Source organism: Brachyistius frenatus, unplaced genomic scaffold (genome assembly GCF_029030835.1).
Source record: "Brachyistius frenatus isolate BFR_SWC_R1_liver_20210118 unplaced genomic scaffold, ASM2903083v1 Contig_181, whole genome shotgun sequence".
Classification (NCBI taxonomy): Eukaryota; Metazoa; Chordata; class Actinopteri; family Embiotocidae; genus Brachyistius; species Brachyistius frenatus.
The window spans coordinates 393,205-408,555 of NW_027210780.1; the positions used below are offsets into that span (position 1 = coordinate 393,205).

The window sequence follows — 15,351 nt, forward strand, 5'->3', positions numbered from 1 at the left end:
ATGTTTTCTTAGGGGACGTAGGAGTTACAACTCCGGCTTCAACAATGTCTCGTTTGTGTTCGAACGGCGACGCACGACCACTTCTGGGCTGTAATAATTGCAAGAGGCTGCGATTCCCACTGTGCTCTCATTTTCATGCTCAGGTTCATTTGGCCTCCGGGTTGGAGCTTCGGCGCTCAGAGGACGGGCTCGTACAATGGATCGTATTTGATATCAATTTAAAAAGATCAATATGGGCGGGCACGTTTTTATTTTATTTTTTCATCACAACTTTTGTTGTCGTCTCGTCCTCGCTGCAAACTCCTCAGTCGTTCTGAGATTTTTGTGCCTCGAATGATTATTTCAGTCTCCAGTCATGACCGTCAACGTTTCAACAGCTTCACAGCATCACCTGACCAGCCCGGAGTCGTACCATGACGACGGTCTGATCCCCGCTGTCCTCCCACCAATCAACACTGCACAAATATACATCTAGTGTTGGGGTCACCAACCCGTAGCCCACGACCCGGTTCTGAGCAGATTGCGTAAGGTTCGCCCCGGGCGGGTCGCTCAGGTATATTTGTTGATCCATTTCAGCATTTTTTATTTATTAATTTTTTAACCTGCGTGAGAGAACGATGCTAACAACGCGATCCATTAACAAGTGGACAAACTCCCCTCGCTCCCTCCACCCGTGTCTGTGCAGCAGAGGCTAAGCTCCGCCCACAGTGAGACACGCAGAGACCAGAGGACAGAAACACAGCAGAGACTCTGGAAGAGCTGGAAACAAACGGTGCTCATAAATTTGGTTAATAATGTAAATACAATATTTCCGGCTGGACTGAGAAAAAAAAAAAAGGTTGGAGACTTCTGGTCTCGTGTCCTACACAACAGAACTTCAAAGAAAATGTCTGTATTTATACATTTATTTCTAATTGAGGTCATTCTCCTGATAACTTTGCATGTAGCACATTTGTTGTAAAGACTTGGGATTTGTGAATCCTGCAGAAATCTGAGCTTCCTGATTTTTAACGACAGAAACTTTCCTAAACGTAGATTAATGAGATAGACACGTGTTTTTGCTAGAATCTGTGTTTCGTGAATGTTTCTCATTTGATATAAATGAACTGAATGTTAAAATAAAAACAGATTTGATTAAGCATGATAAAAGACAAAGAAACCTTCGTCGAGTCGCTGTTTCCACCTGCAGGATCCAAATCAGCGAGTCACGTTGGCTTCGGTTCATCGGGACTCTTGTTTCTTTTTATCGCTGCCTTTAGTTGCAGCGCTGAAGACCAACAGAGCGTTACAAGAGCTTCACCTGACCAACAACCTGCTGAACAGCTACCAGGACGCCTTGCAGCTGGGAGACCTGCTGCGGTACAACACCACCCTGCAGACTCTGGAGCTGAACAACAACGCTGTAGCAGATGCTGGTAAGATGCTCAGGGTTTTTTTTTCCAAACATGTAGTAAAAATGTGATGTGTGTAAAAAGTTGTGATTTCACTCTCGTGGGTGTTTCATTCAGACTAACAGGTTCATCTTATTTGTGAAATGAATTGAGCACATGTTTGTTGAATGATTTGGACATGAAATAACAAAGAGAAGGCTTACAGGAAGTTGGGAAAAGTGCTGGATTTAAAATATATATTTCACCTTTCAGGTGTCACACAGACTAACTTTGTTCTGTGCAGATAAACTAAATCCTTCACAATGAATCGCTGACTGATTGCATTTTAAAGAACATTTTCATTGTATAAAAAAAGAAATGTTTGGGACATCTGCTTTCTCTCTGCGAACAGAACAACTCGTCTCTGTTCAGCATTCAAAAATCTGTGTAGCAACACCCGTGAAGTTTATGAATTCCCACTTTGTTTGTCTGCTTGTTTCAACTGTCGATGAACAGAAACAGAAAAAACAACAGTTTTGTTTTCAGGGAGTGAAAAACAAAAACCTACTTCTTGATAACCTTCCTATCCTTCCTAGAAAGCAAATGAGTGAATGCACTATTTTTGTAAACTTGATTTGTCTCTTAAAATACATCACTGAACTCTTTTTTATCGTACAGTATTAATTATTACTTATACTTTTTGCATCTTGTTCATTTTTGCAAATTAAATAATGACCTCAATGACGGGAAAAACAGCAAAGCAACAAGACAGTGAGATGAAGTGTGACAGGTCGTCACGCTGTCACTCTGCCGACCACCTTCATGTCGTGTTTGTGCCTCTCAGGTCTGGAGGAGCTGTGTGACGGTCTGAGGCGGCAGACGGCCGGTCTGAAGGTCTTACAGCTGAGGAACAACCACATCACGGTGAAGGGCATGGAGCACCTGGCCAAGGTTCTGGTGAGGAACACACAGCCAGCTTTTAGTCTGCAGCACCATCAGATAATTACACCAGTCAGCATATATTACACATATTCTGACAGTCCAGTGCCAAAGAAGCCTCGAGACTGAAGGTAGAAATAATGATTTTAGGGCCAAAGGTTTCCTGTTTTTCTGTCCTTAAAGGGGCAGGACGCACTGCCAAGGTTCATAAATGATGTGAATCATGTCGGCTTCTTGTCGTTGAGCACAGACGTCTGTTGACCACCGAATGCTGCCTTCATGGATATGATGCACACTGGGTACGAATGTGACATCATATTCATGAGTGTAGATGTCTGCAGCTTCTGCATCAGAAAAACTAAAGTGAATTATTATTTTTGGAGAGAGGTATCGAACACGTGTGAAACATATTGAATAGTAAACACACGGTGTGTTTTTAGGAGTGTATCGTCCATGCAGGAAGTCCTGACGCCCGTTTGTCTTTCTTCTACAGTATTTTTCTTCTTTAGCAATGCAGATTTTCCAAATAGAACTGTGACCAAAAAAAAAATGGTTCAGCATGCTTCAAACGAACCCGTCCATACAATATACAATACAATAACTTCTGAAGGTAAAAGTCTTTGAACTTTCTCCGATTGGCACACTTTATATTAGTATTAAAATATTTTACAGCATTTGAATGGTTTGTTGAAGCTCTGTGCTTTTAAATTGTCAAATTTTGAGTCAGAATCTGCAGATTCCTGTCAAATTATTTTTTTAAAGTGTTAAAGAGTTAACTCCTCAGGCATTTTTATAGAACAAGACGGCACCAGGCAGTTTAATATCCAGTCTGTGTTGATTTTAAAGCCTGTCAATTTGAACTATTATCAACCGACTGCCAAAACACAGTTATTCAACGCATCCTTTGGATCATGCTCAAGCATGTTTGGGGTGAAGATTAAGCGAATGAAGGATTCCCACCTGTGAAATAAGATAAAAAAAAATAAAAAAAAAGGATCATTACTAATTATTTGGGTTCCATTCTGGACAACAACCTTTAAATGCCAGAACAAGATATCTGGCGAGGAATGCAAATATCCTGGACAAACGCAGCTTTGAAGGATCCGATGCCACTGTGATTGTGTTAACTGATATTTGTCTCTTACTAAAGCTCTGGATCAGAAACTGAGTCGTCCGCACTCCTAATTCAAGAAGTCACGTTGGAAGATTTCACTTTCACCGGCTTCCAGTGAAGTACAGAGTGTGTCACAGTCAAACAAATATCGTTAATGGGATTCTACATGGATGTGTTCCCTGCTATTTTTATTACTACCTGAAGCCGGGGGGAGAACTGCATCGCCATAACAACAGAGCTCCAAACTCGTCATAGATTTAAGTCAGTACACTCGAGAAACTCAAAGAACGAGGAACATCCTCTTTAATTTATGGATATGGACTCGAACTGAGCTTAACTGTCCGACTGATACCTGCTTCCCTCTCCGCCTTACGGAAGAAATGGGCCTCATCCGGACAATCCCCCCCCACCACACCAAATGTGACGCCTCCACGCATCTCATACTCCTAATAACATGCATTCCTTCCACCTGATTGGCAGCATAAACTGCACCTTCCTGTCATGTGAGCGGCGATTGTGGAAGTCAAAAGGCTAGAAATTAAAGGCCTGCTGCACAAAACCACACACGCACACGCACACGCACACGCACACACACACACACACACACACACACACACACACACACACACACACACACACACACACACACACACACACACACACACACACACTTCCCCAGGCTCCCCCAGTGCGACCAAAAGAAGGAACAGTTTGATTGAATAATAGATATGTGTTAAGGAGGGCTGCTCACGCAGCCTGCCAGTCACAGCGATAAGTAGATGTCCTTGCAGGCCATAATGATGATAATTAGACCCGTAGCCAGTCGTGTCAAATATGATGATGGGGAGAACTGTTATTAACCTTCCTGGTTGGTGTATCTGCTGCTCCTCTCTGTCCTCCTGGCTTGTTGTTTCATTGAGATGGGGGGGGGGACAGGTTTACAAGTTGTAAAATTTAGCTGATGATGTCTAAATTGACATTTTGTTTACGAAAAATTCATAAAAAAAGATTGTTTTGAGGTGACTATGTCATGCAGAGCTTCTGATTTTTTGTACTACTTTGCATGCTTGTGCTGTTTTTTTGTTTAGAGCCAGCATGCCATGTGTGAAAGCATACTGTGTTTTTGGTGCTTTCACACTCCTAACCCCCTCAAAGTTCTCACTCCAACCCTCCCGTGGTTTACGTTTGACAGGTTTCAACCATGCTTGACTCTCACACACTCTCAACCACGCAGTCGCCTCTTTAATTGTCTGCCATTATCCCTCGTGCATATCCATTCGGGATGCTCTCCCTCCCTCTCCTCCTCCCCTCTTCACCGGAGAAGCTTGTTGCCGTGCGTTGGATGTGGCGGTGCCTCTGTGTGCCGAGGAAAAGGAGGGAGGGTGGTGGTGGTGGTGGTGGGGGGGGATCTCAAGTGTGTTTGTTGTCACCGTGGTGCAAATTAACTCAGAAGAAGACGCTCTCTGGGTCTGTCAGTTGCCTTCCTGGCTTCCTTTCCGCCCCCGTACTCCCTCTCTCTTCAGAGCAGTGACCAGAGGAGTTAACAAGGGTGGCGAGGCGAGGGGGCAACCGAGGAGTGGGTGGCACCGTTCCTCTCCGAGCTGTTGGGCAACGCGGGCCCCTCGTGCCCCAGACACCCCCAGCTTCACGCACAAGCTAATCAACCTTCAATGCTAATGTGGCTCTGGAGAGCGAAAGCAGAAGTTCTGAGCGTTTAACATGAGAGGAAACATTTTGAAAAGGAATAATAATCACTGCATAATAATAATGATAATTAAAACTTCTCAGCCTTTTACACACTCGCTTGCACACTGAAAGTAGCACACTGACACACAAGTAGATTCTCAAGCAGTTGTTGGCTTAAAGAAGTCATTTGAACTCACTTAGACTGATGTAAAATTCACAATAACATCCTGTTTTGCAGCCGGTGCTGAAGGTCCTGCAGATCCTGGATCTGGGCGAGAACATCCTGGGGAACGAGGGGATGCAGGTGATCAGGGAGCCTCTGATGGTGAACGGCTCGCTGCTGCAGCTCGGCCTGGCTCAAGCCAACATCACCTGTGAAGGTGCACAGGGTTTATTATGTTTAAATTAAGTCATAATTCTTCTATATCAGATGATTGTATGTGATGTACTGTTGTTGAATTTGGTCACATATTAATTTGTCTATTAATGCATTTCTGTTTGTTTTGCCAACATATTCTTATCAGTAATACATGACTGGTTTCATATGAACCAACTGTTTTCATTAATGAATGTTCTGCGCAATATTGATTAAACAGTTTATAAAATATTGTGAAAAGGCCCACCACAGTTTCACAGACGAAAAATTTATATTTTTAAACAAACTGAAGCTATTAAGTTAGTTGTTGTAGAGAAGAGTTGATGTTTTTGTTTTATTTAGTTGTAATTTGTGCTCAAAACTGTTACATATTAATCAGTTATCAACATATTGCCAATTAATCATTTCAAAAATATATATATATTTTTTTTTTCTCAACTGATAATTTCCCCTTTGGATCTGTGATGTTAAAACATCTTTTGTGATACAGCAGATGAGATCATTCATTTTAAGCCCTCTCCTCCTTTGAAGCTCTAATTTGTAACTAACCAACATTAGAACAATTAGCAGCAAACGAACCACAACAGATTTAAATTCAAATTTTTTTTTAGAGCTGCTCTGGATGTAAAAATGAAGAGCTGTGAAACATTTATAAACATGAAAGAAATGGGGTCACAGGTGACATAATAAAAATGAAATATGTACAAAGGCAGTTAGTCTGTGGTTCCCAGTTAATCTGGATCTTTTAAAACCAAACTAACCTGTCGGTTAAAGCTCGTTCCTGTCTGACATCACTTCCTCTGCTCGAAGGTGCCGTGGCGCTGGCTGAGTTCCTCGCAGAGTCTCGTCTCATTCGGAAACTGGACCTCCGTCAGAACCAGGTGAAGGTGGGAGGTTTGATGGCGCTGAGTCTGGCCCTGAGGATCAACCGCTCCCTGGCCGGTCTGGACGTGGACCACCAACCTCCACAGGAGCAGGTAGGCGTTCAGATCAGTGTGTGTAATCCTCATCAGTACCTGCACGGCATCTCAACCAGCTGGTTCACATTGTTATGTCGTTGTAGCTGCAGCAGCTTCTGGAGTTATCAAAAATAATGATCTAGACAGCGAATAGTTGGGGTTCAAATGATCCGTCAGCACAGACGATATTATCAGACAACGTGATCCCATCACAGAAGTAGGTTCGGTGATGAGAAGATCCAGTGCAGCAATCCAAAGATATGTTTGAGTTCATTCAGAAACGGTTTCTTCAGTTTGCTTGTGATGTTTTCAATGTTAAAAAATAACTCCTGTCCACGTATCACATTTTTAACGATGCAGCTTGGCTCAACCGGTCGGCATTGTTTGGGGACGTTTGTCTTGTTAGTTGTTTCATCTTCCATAGAAATCTCCACAGTTGGGTGGATTAGTTCAGACATTCATGGTCCACAGAGGATGAATCCTGATGACTTCGTCGAATGCACCTTAAATATGCAACAACAGGGAAGATGAATGGTTGAGAGTGAAACAGCTCGACAATGACTGGATGCATTCAACACACACACACACACACACACACACACACACACACACACACACACACACACACACACACACACACACACACACACACACACACACACACACACACACATCTCCATCAAGGTAAACATTCGGTCTGTCTGATACTTTGGTTTCTGACCAAATGCTAGAAAACCTGCAACCACATCCTGATCAGATGTCTGTTTACTGCTAATTAGCAAACGTGATCATGCAAACATGAGAAACTAAAATAAAGAACAAGTGAAAACATTTCTAGTAAATTATCAACATGGTAACGTTACAATTTCCTCAGAAAATTGTGAATTGGAATCTGCTTCTGAAGATCCTTGTGGATGATTGAAGTCTGTACGACAGTCGGATAGTTTTTAAATGCATCACAACGTTGACGGGTCTGTTGAGTTGTGACTTGTGTTTCTATGACGACGCTATCGGACGTCTTCCCGGTGAACGACGCCGACTTCTGTTGTTGCTTTCGAAGTAAAACGGAGGAACTCCGTCTCTCTGCAGCCGTTCAAATGAAGTTTGTTGTTTTCATCTGAATTTCCCTTTTAATTCATAAACAGGAGCTGCTGGTGACTTTCGGATTATTTGCCCTTTGTGGTGCGTTCAGGCTCACTGTGGTCACAGATTTGTCACTTGGAGACACAAGTTAGTCATTTATGTCTCAGTTCACCGGTGATCCTCCTGTTTTTTCTCCTCTCTGCCTTCCGTGGCTGCAGAGGCCCGAGGAAAACGATGCCATAACTTTAATACATGCCCCTGCTGGATTCACAAAATAATTACCCACACTTGCCATCTGTTTGTCATGATTTTATCTCCGCTAACTTATTTGCATATTAAAGCATTAATTAAAATCTCTAAGGAAGGGAATGCTTACTTTAAAATTAACTCTGAAGGCGATCCGTGCACAGCTTCCAAAGTTGTTTTATTTTTGTTTGCAGTGGTTTTTTTGTTTGTCTGCATGTTGTTTACACGATTAAGTCTGATTTTTATGAAATGTCTCCTCTGGCTAAAGTCAAGCGGCAAGATGTGCCAGATTTTGGAGGAGCAGCTTTGAAGAGCCATGACGCTTCTGTGAATGTGTGTCATTAAAGCTGGGATTTCTTCATCTTCTCCTTCTTCTTCTTCCTCACTTGTTTTTTTATTTATTTTTTTGCACCCAAAAGCCTGCACATCGGTGGTCGTGTTTCCGTGCTCCTCTAAGCTGCTGAGAGATGTGATTAGCATTTCCACTATTGTTGGGAGTTAGTGTGGCCGGGCATTTTAAGGGAATGGTAATAAGGGAATTTTTAAGCTCTGTCAGGTTTTAGAGTCACACAGCTGGGATTTGTCTTGGCGTGGCATATCCAGGTGGGAGGAGTGACGGTTGTATTAAAAAGCAAATCTTTCCATCAGAAAACAGCGGGTGGCCAGATCAAGTGTTCTCGCTCAGTCACGTTCCCCGGGTCGCCGAGGAATACGGCGAAATTTCATTCTTCTGAAGGAAAATAGGTGTGTGTATGAATGTGAGGAGGGGGTTACGGCAGCACTGTGTGTGTGTGTGTGTGTGTGTGTGTGTGTGTGTGTGTGTGTGTGTGTGTGTGTGTGTGTGTGTGTGTGTGTGTGTGTGTGTGTGTGTGTGTGTGTGTGTGTGTGTTCATACGTGTGCCTTTTTGTGCGCGTGGTTTTACGGCGATGCAGGAGGCGACTGAAGATGCGCATATTTAAAAGGCGAGAAAGAGAAGTTGGAAAGCGGCGAGGAAATCTGGGACCTTCGTCTTTGTTTACAAGAGTCAGATTTTTCATGTCGGTTGCGACGCTGCTCCATTTGATCAGTGGCCTGTTTGCTGTTAATTATTAATTATTTACCCGTTTAAAATATTTATGCACCCTGGCCCTGGTGGAAAGCCGCCTTTTCCGAGGGGCAAGTTCTCTCTGTAGCCACTGCAAGGTGGAGCTGTTTATACATCCTTATCAGGGGACTCTGTTAACCCAGCTAATGAACTGAAGTTCCTGCCTGACGCTCTCTTAATCTCGGCTTGGACGAGCGAGCCTCGCTGCCTGTTTACCTGTTTGATGCTTAAATATTTGGCTTTGGATTTGGCCAACGTGAGCGTCGTGTCAGCTGTTCTCCAGCAGAGCGGCTCTGTGATAACGCCGCCGAGTGTCCTCTCCTGAATGTCGCGTGTCAGCAAGGTGTAGCTGAGAGTTGTTGTCTCGCCGAGTGATAATTACAACAGCATGCGGTTATCTGTGTCGACTCACGCTGATGAAACTAAAGGACAGAAAAGTATTTTAATGCTGGAGACGATTTAACCGAACTTTAAAAATGACTTCATTGAGTCTGACCTTTTATATTATTCAACTTTTAATAGAGAAATCAAACTCAAACTGCCTCAATTAATGACCTTCAAGTTGTGTTTCAAACTTCTGACCGAAAAAAAACACGTTCAGTTGAAGAAATGTTGCTTTTATAAATGTGACCATTGAGGTGTTTCAGGATGATGACATTCACATTTACACAGGTGACTTTTCAGTGTCTTCTTGCTTAAATCACAGACTGCACATAAGAGAATCTATTTCTCTACACACAGTTCCTGTTGCCTTTAAGTACCCACAGTGTGCTCAAACCCCCAGAAACCAAACAGTACTTATACTCTGAGATATCTAGAAAAATGCACCTGCAAGAAAAATATCAAATCCAAGAACTACTAGTTCAAAAAAGTGGGTTTTGCAATTTTGTGATAAAAAGTTAAAGGCGGACGTGGGCGGGGCCTATACAAGCAGCAAGCATTTCAATGAGTGACGTACGGGTCAGGCGTTATTCAACAAAACACGCTGACCTTTTCTATAGCGCCCCCTAATGGCTGATGTGTCAAATCAAAGAATCTTCGGGGCTCACTATCTTTCATTGAAATTTCATCTTTGCACCTTGTTTGTTTGGATGGACTAATACTACTACTAATAATAATAATAATAATAATAATAATAATAATAATAATAATTCAGACAAATACAATAGTGTTCCACCACCGCTGGTGTTTCCACCTGTAAAAACTCAACTTTGACCATAAAAAAAGGTCAAAATGTGACGTGTCCATCTTTAAAACCTTCCTCATTTCAGTGTTTAATTGAATTTAGTTTGTGATTAAATGCCTGCAAAAGTGACACTGTCATCAGGCTCCTTTGTACTTTGTGTTTGATGCCAGTTAGCTTCAGCATCTGTGATCATGTGAGCACGTTGGCATCAACATGTGTGGCTGTAAACGCCACTATTTCTCACTGGATGGAGGAAGATATGTGATGCAGCTGATAACTGCAAGAAAACGTTTTCTTTTCTTCCAATAAAACTCTAAAAGAACTTGAGAGGCTGCAATCAGCCCAAACAGTGGCTGTACTGCTTCGCTCCTCTTGTCGTGATGTTTATCGTGCAGCTCGTGTCAGCGCAGAGAGTTTAAATGGCCGAACGGAGACTCAGCGATCACTGACTGTGAAAAGATCAACAGCGTCCAGGCTTTATTTTATCCAACAGCGTTGACTGGCTTCGATCACTTTGCTGTGGATGTGAGAGGAGCGACATCTGAGAGGAAATACATCTGTCGGTGTGGGTCTGTGGAGAGATCGCTGAGAAACTGAGGGCGCCGTTGGAAGGAGCCGGCGGTGCTTATTTTAAGAATAGTGTGAGACAAAGAGGTCTCTGGGTATGTTTTTGGGCACCCTTCCTGTCACGGTCAGTCCCAGTAGGGTGGCTAGGTGACAGGACGGCCTGACCATGCATGTAGTCGGCACTCAGGTTTCAGCTCGCATCATCATGACACCGCTGCTCCGGGGAATAAAAGTACGTAGGCAGACAACAGCAACCAGGCAGATCAAACCTCCCCGTGAACGCCTCAGAGGGCAGCAGGGACCGGCTCGGAGCAGCTGGAGGAACCAGGGTTCACGCTGCTCCCGGATCAGTCAGTCACCTACTGGAACCGCGGCGCACAATACAGCTCACAGAGCTCAGGGAGCAGAGAGGAAGGAGGCATTTTAACCCGTATTTAACACAGTGAGTCACCAGAGAACAGCTCATTTTCACCGAACACACACAGGAAATGATAAATGAATAACACTATCCAACAAAGTTCTTCTGCATGAGATTAGAAACACCCGAACGGCTCCCAACCTTTTAAATACGGACCGAACCGCAGCCAAAAGAGTTTACCCCGAGGGACAGGAAGTACAATGGCAACTCACATCCTGGTGTTAATCTGCTATATATGAGCTGTATAAAGCAATCTGCAACCTCACGTACGCTTAAACTACGTAAAGGAAAAGGAAACAGGAAGTAATGGGATAAAAGAAGCTTTTTTTTTTAAAGGATAAATTCACCCAAATTGCAATCTCAGATTTATGAATCCAACCCAACACAGCAAAGTGGAGGTGAACGGAATTGGTGGCCCTTACAGGATTGAAAATTACTTAAATAATCACAGATGTTACAGCAAATATTTTTCATTCATTTTTCCTTAATTCTGGTGGACAAACTGTGTCTTAAAAAGTGGAGTGGTTAAATGCAGAAAGTCTAAAACTGCCCTTCGTTTCTCTTCTATCAATCAGTGTGAGGCGGTTCACTTTATTTTAGAAAACGTTCCTTGTCAGCACAAAATAAAAGAACTCCTATCGGTTGGTATTGTCTTGTATTTGCACGGTTGACAGCTCGATAAAGGTTTCATATCTGTGAACTAAATACCTGCTCGTCGCTCACTAAACTGCAACACGACTTGTTCAGTGTCGACTTTTTCCTCCTGACACCTCTGAAAGGGACAAAGCTGGATGAGTCTCTCCTGCAGACGAGGGTGGGTGGGTGGGTGGAGGGGTGGTGGTGGTGGTGGGGCTGGAGTTGGTGGGTGGGGGGGCAATCCCCTGTCTCTCTGCAAACACAACAACAACTGCAGCAACACACTCCTCGCTGCACTCCTGATGTATTTTCAGGCAAAAACAGGCATATTTGCCAGCTGTGTAATTTACTGCGGCTCTCATTTGCATATTAAAGCTTTAATTAGCCCCTCTGAGCGTGTGTATGTGCCTGCGTGTGTGTGTATGTGTGCGTTTGGGGTTGGGGGTGTAGTATAATCACTTAGATGTGTAGTCAGGGAAAAGGGGGGGGGGTCACCATTTTGAATTGGTCTGGATTAGGTCCGGAGGGGATGGGGGGGGTTCCCAGAGACGGGCTGGGTTTGGTACACAGCGAGGTGGAGCTCTTCGATTATTAACACTCAGCATCGGCTCCTTGTTGTTTTGAATCACTCCTGCTTTTATGAACCCGCAGGAGTGACCTGAGTGGTGGAAAGCTGTCTGTCAGGAGAGGAGGTGGGAACACGGAAACACTGCTCAGTCGTCATGCGTTCCTGTTTTAATATTCATGAGAACATACGTGATTGTCTCATAGTTGTGCTCCCAAAACATGTTTTACTCACTGTTCAAAGAAGTCACATCTAGACAGGATCTACCGGCTTGAAAATGAAAATGGACCTAAAGCAAGTTTTTTTTTGTAGCTGCGCCAAACTAATGCGAAAGTTTTGATACTTTTTAAAGATTATTTTGAGACTATTTTGTTGTAGTTTACATCTAAACGCATGTTTGTGCCACATTTGTAGAGACATGGCGTTCTTAGTGGGGAACGGACGTGAACTTATCGTGACCTTTGACGATCAAAACTAATGAGTTCATCCTTGAGTTAAATCGAACATTTGTGACGAATCCCTCCAGACGTTCCTGAAACAGAGCGTTCCCGGGAACGGGCCAATCAGACGGCAGCTTGACTTTGACCAGCAGATTCGTATCAGTTCATCGTTGGTAACCGAGTAAATATTTTCGCCCAGATTGAAGAAATTCTCTCAAAACGTTGTCAAGATGTTGGGATCACAAATCTAAAACAGACGGATGGGAGCGGCACGAGGTCACGGTGACCTTGAACGTACGTTCACAAACCAACAAGCGATGCCAGTTGACTGTACTGTCGTATTTCTTCAGTGTTGCACAAACATGAATTGAAAAACAGCAGTTATGTGCACAGAGATAGTTGCAGCTCATAATCCTTCATAAAACATAAATCTTTTGCATTTCTGTTGTTGATGTAACGAACGCTTGTCGTGTTGGACCAGGTCAGACATCGGTGATGCCCCGATAACAACAGCACCACAATCTGATGCAACAATGGACAAAGACAGCTCCTTCAATCAGACCCTCTAAAAACAATACAAACATTAATGATCCTTGGTGCATCTTTTTAGAGTCAATTGTATTGTAGCCGTCTTCATGCCTGCAGGACATCTCTTTAGTATCCAAAGTGTTAATAAGCCCTGATGGGTTTCGACTGAAACTCTGGTTTACATGAAACACTCACAACGTAATGAAAAGGCTCCCTCACGTAGATGCAAATAAATACAATTAAATAATCGAGGAAAATTGTCACGATAGTTTGGAGATTTCTGCCTTCGTATTAACGCACTAGATGTGCGCAGAGCTGTGATCTCCAGCTGTGATCTCCAGCTGTGATCTCCAGGGTGAACGGGGTTTCTTGGAAACGACTTTCTCCTCAAGAAGTCAGCACTCCACTAGAATTTGTTTACCAGCACTTAAACTATCCGTCTGGTTCGGTGCAGAGAGAAAACCGGTTTTCCTGTAGTTTGGGTGAACTGACCCTTTTAAAATACAGGAATACACACTTTCAGTGCTTTATCCAAACTTTATTCACTGAGTATATTTGCTGACACACACCAGTCGACGCCATTCGACATTTCTGAGGAGCCACAAGGTCGTTTTATGCAGAGGAGGCTTTTCTCAGTGGTCATAGCCCAGTAAGTCCACATTCCCCGTTCAGACATGCAAGACGCTCACTCAAACAACTCGGCATAATGACCAAAACATTGGAAGTTCTGCAATTGATATGGGCCTCCTCTGCATAAGAGGGGGCATATGTATATAAGCCCCGCATAAGTGGGGGTATCGGATCGCATCGCCTTTCAACGGGCATGTCCTGAGGCGCCACGCTCAAACAGTCACCCATCAGCAGCTGGCAGCCTCTCATCTGACTACCATGAAGCCCCATGCGTGTCTATCTCTCTCGCTCCCTTCATCCACAAGCCACATCCCTTTCACTTTTGAATGGCGGGCTGACTGCAGAAATTGCCCCTGTCCACCATGCGCGCTGAATATTTAACTATGAATATGAAATACTGTATCTTGGCAAGACTTCAACCACCTTCAAAAAAAGTGAGAGCCCCTCCAACTCTTTCAGCATACTCTCCCAATATCCCCTCCTTCTTTTTTTTGGGTTTTTTTTTTGGCGCTCATGAATCGATCATCCCGTCCCTGTATGAAGGGATGTCAGGAGAGGAAGTGGTGAATGATCTTCTCCGGTTGGGCACCAAAGTCAGCGACTGAAGGCGAAACTCCAGACACTGAGGCTCTGCAGATGATAAGGTGAGACTCCTGTGACACAGCCGGGCTGGAAAGAGGAGACAGAGTGTGGGGAGAAAACATAATGGCTGAGGAGGTCTGCTTTGGCTGTTTGCCTCCTTTTTTTTGCTTTTCTTTTCCTTTGAAGATGCCCCTCCATCCTCGCTGCGAGACAACTTCCCCTTCTCCTTCACCTTCATCCACACAGGGGACGTTCAGGGCCGATGGCGGATCAATACCGGCCCGCGATGATCAGCACTTAACATGTTCTATCCCGGCCGATCAGTAGGAACCAATTTGTTTATGGAGATTTAATTGAGTTAATGTTTAAAAGCAGGATTTGAAAACTGGGCCTCAGCAGCTCATTGGGTTGGTGTTTTGTCAACCTCTACTCGGTATGGAAATAAAAGTAGGACCTAAATGGGTTGAGACAAGTTTGGGCACGTTCGAGACCACGGTCAGCCTCGCTGTCGGTGCTCGGGCCAACGACCCTCACCGCATGCATCCGCTAGAAGGCCGACGCTTTTATTTGACAGCATCTTTGCTGTGACTTTCAGGATATTCAAACGGGTTTTTCAGATATTCATGGAAGAAGTTCTGTCTTCTCAGCTCTGCTCGGAGGGATATTAAAGGACATTTTTAAAGGTCATTAAAGGCCTTCAGTGGTTGTAACTCACAACAGATGCAACAAACCGAAGTACCGGAGCTGGAATTTGCAAACTGTGGTAGAAGTGTTGTCCTGCTGCAGAGTTGATGCTGGTCAATAGGAGGGTGGTGGAGGCTGAAACGTGTGTCGAGCCTGCTGTGTGTCAGATTACATATAAATCCACTTTGAATACAACATTCAGTCTTGGTCCCCAGAGGTTGGACCTGATTGATTTAGGTGCTTCTGAGATTTCAAAC

At 43.8% G+C, this 15,351-nt stretch overlaps 1 protein-coding gene across 1 annotated transcript in view; it reads left to right on the forward strand.

Moving 5' to 3' along the window:
• LOC138632332 (protein phosphatase 1 regulatory subunit 37) overlaps positions 1 to 14,700 on the forward strand; it is a 37,369-nt gene extending 22,669 nt beyond the window's left edge. The window contains exons 7-12 of the mRNA XM_069717826.1: positions 1,260 to 1,415; positions 2,215 to 2,327; positions 5,348 to 5,489; positions 6,296 to 6,462; positions 12,757 to 12,826; positions 14,597 to 14,700. Of these exons, the coding sequence (XP_069573927.1) occupies positions 1,260 to 1,415; positions 2,215 to 2,327; positions 5,348 to 5,489; positions 6,296 to 6,462; positions 12,757 to 12,826; positions 14,597 to 14,700 (752 nt within the window). The remainder of the gene's footprint in view (positions 1 to 1,259; positions 1,416 to 2,214; positions 2,328 to 5,347; positions 5,490 to 6,295; positions 6,463 to 12,756; positions 12,827 to 14,596) is intronic.
• Positions 14,701 to 15,351: the final 651 nt, after the last annotated feature.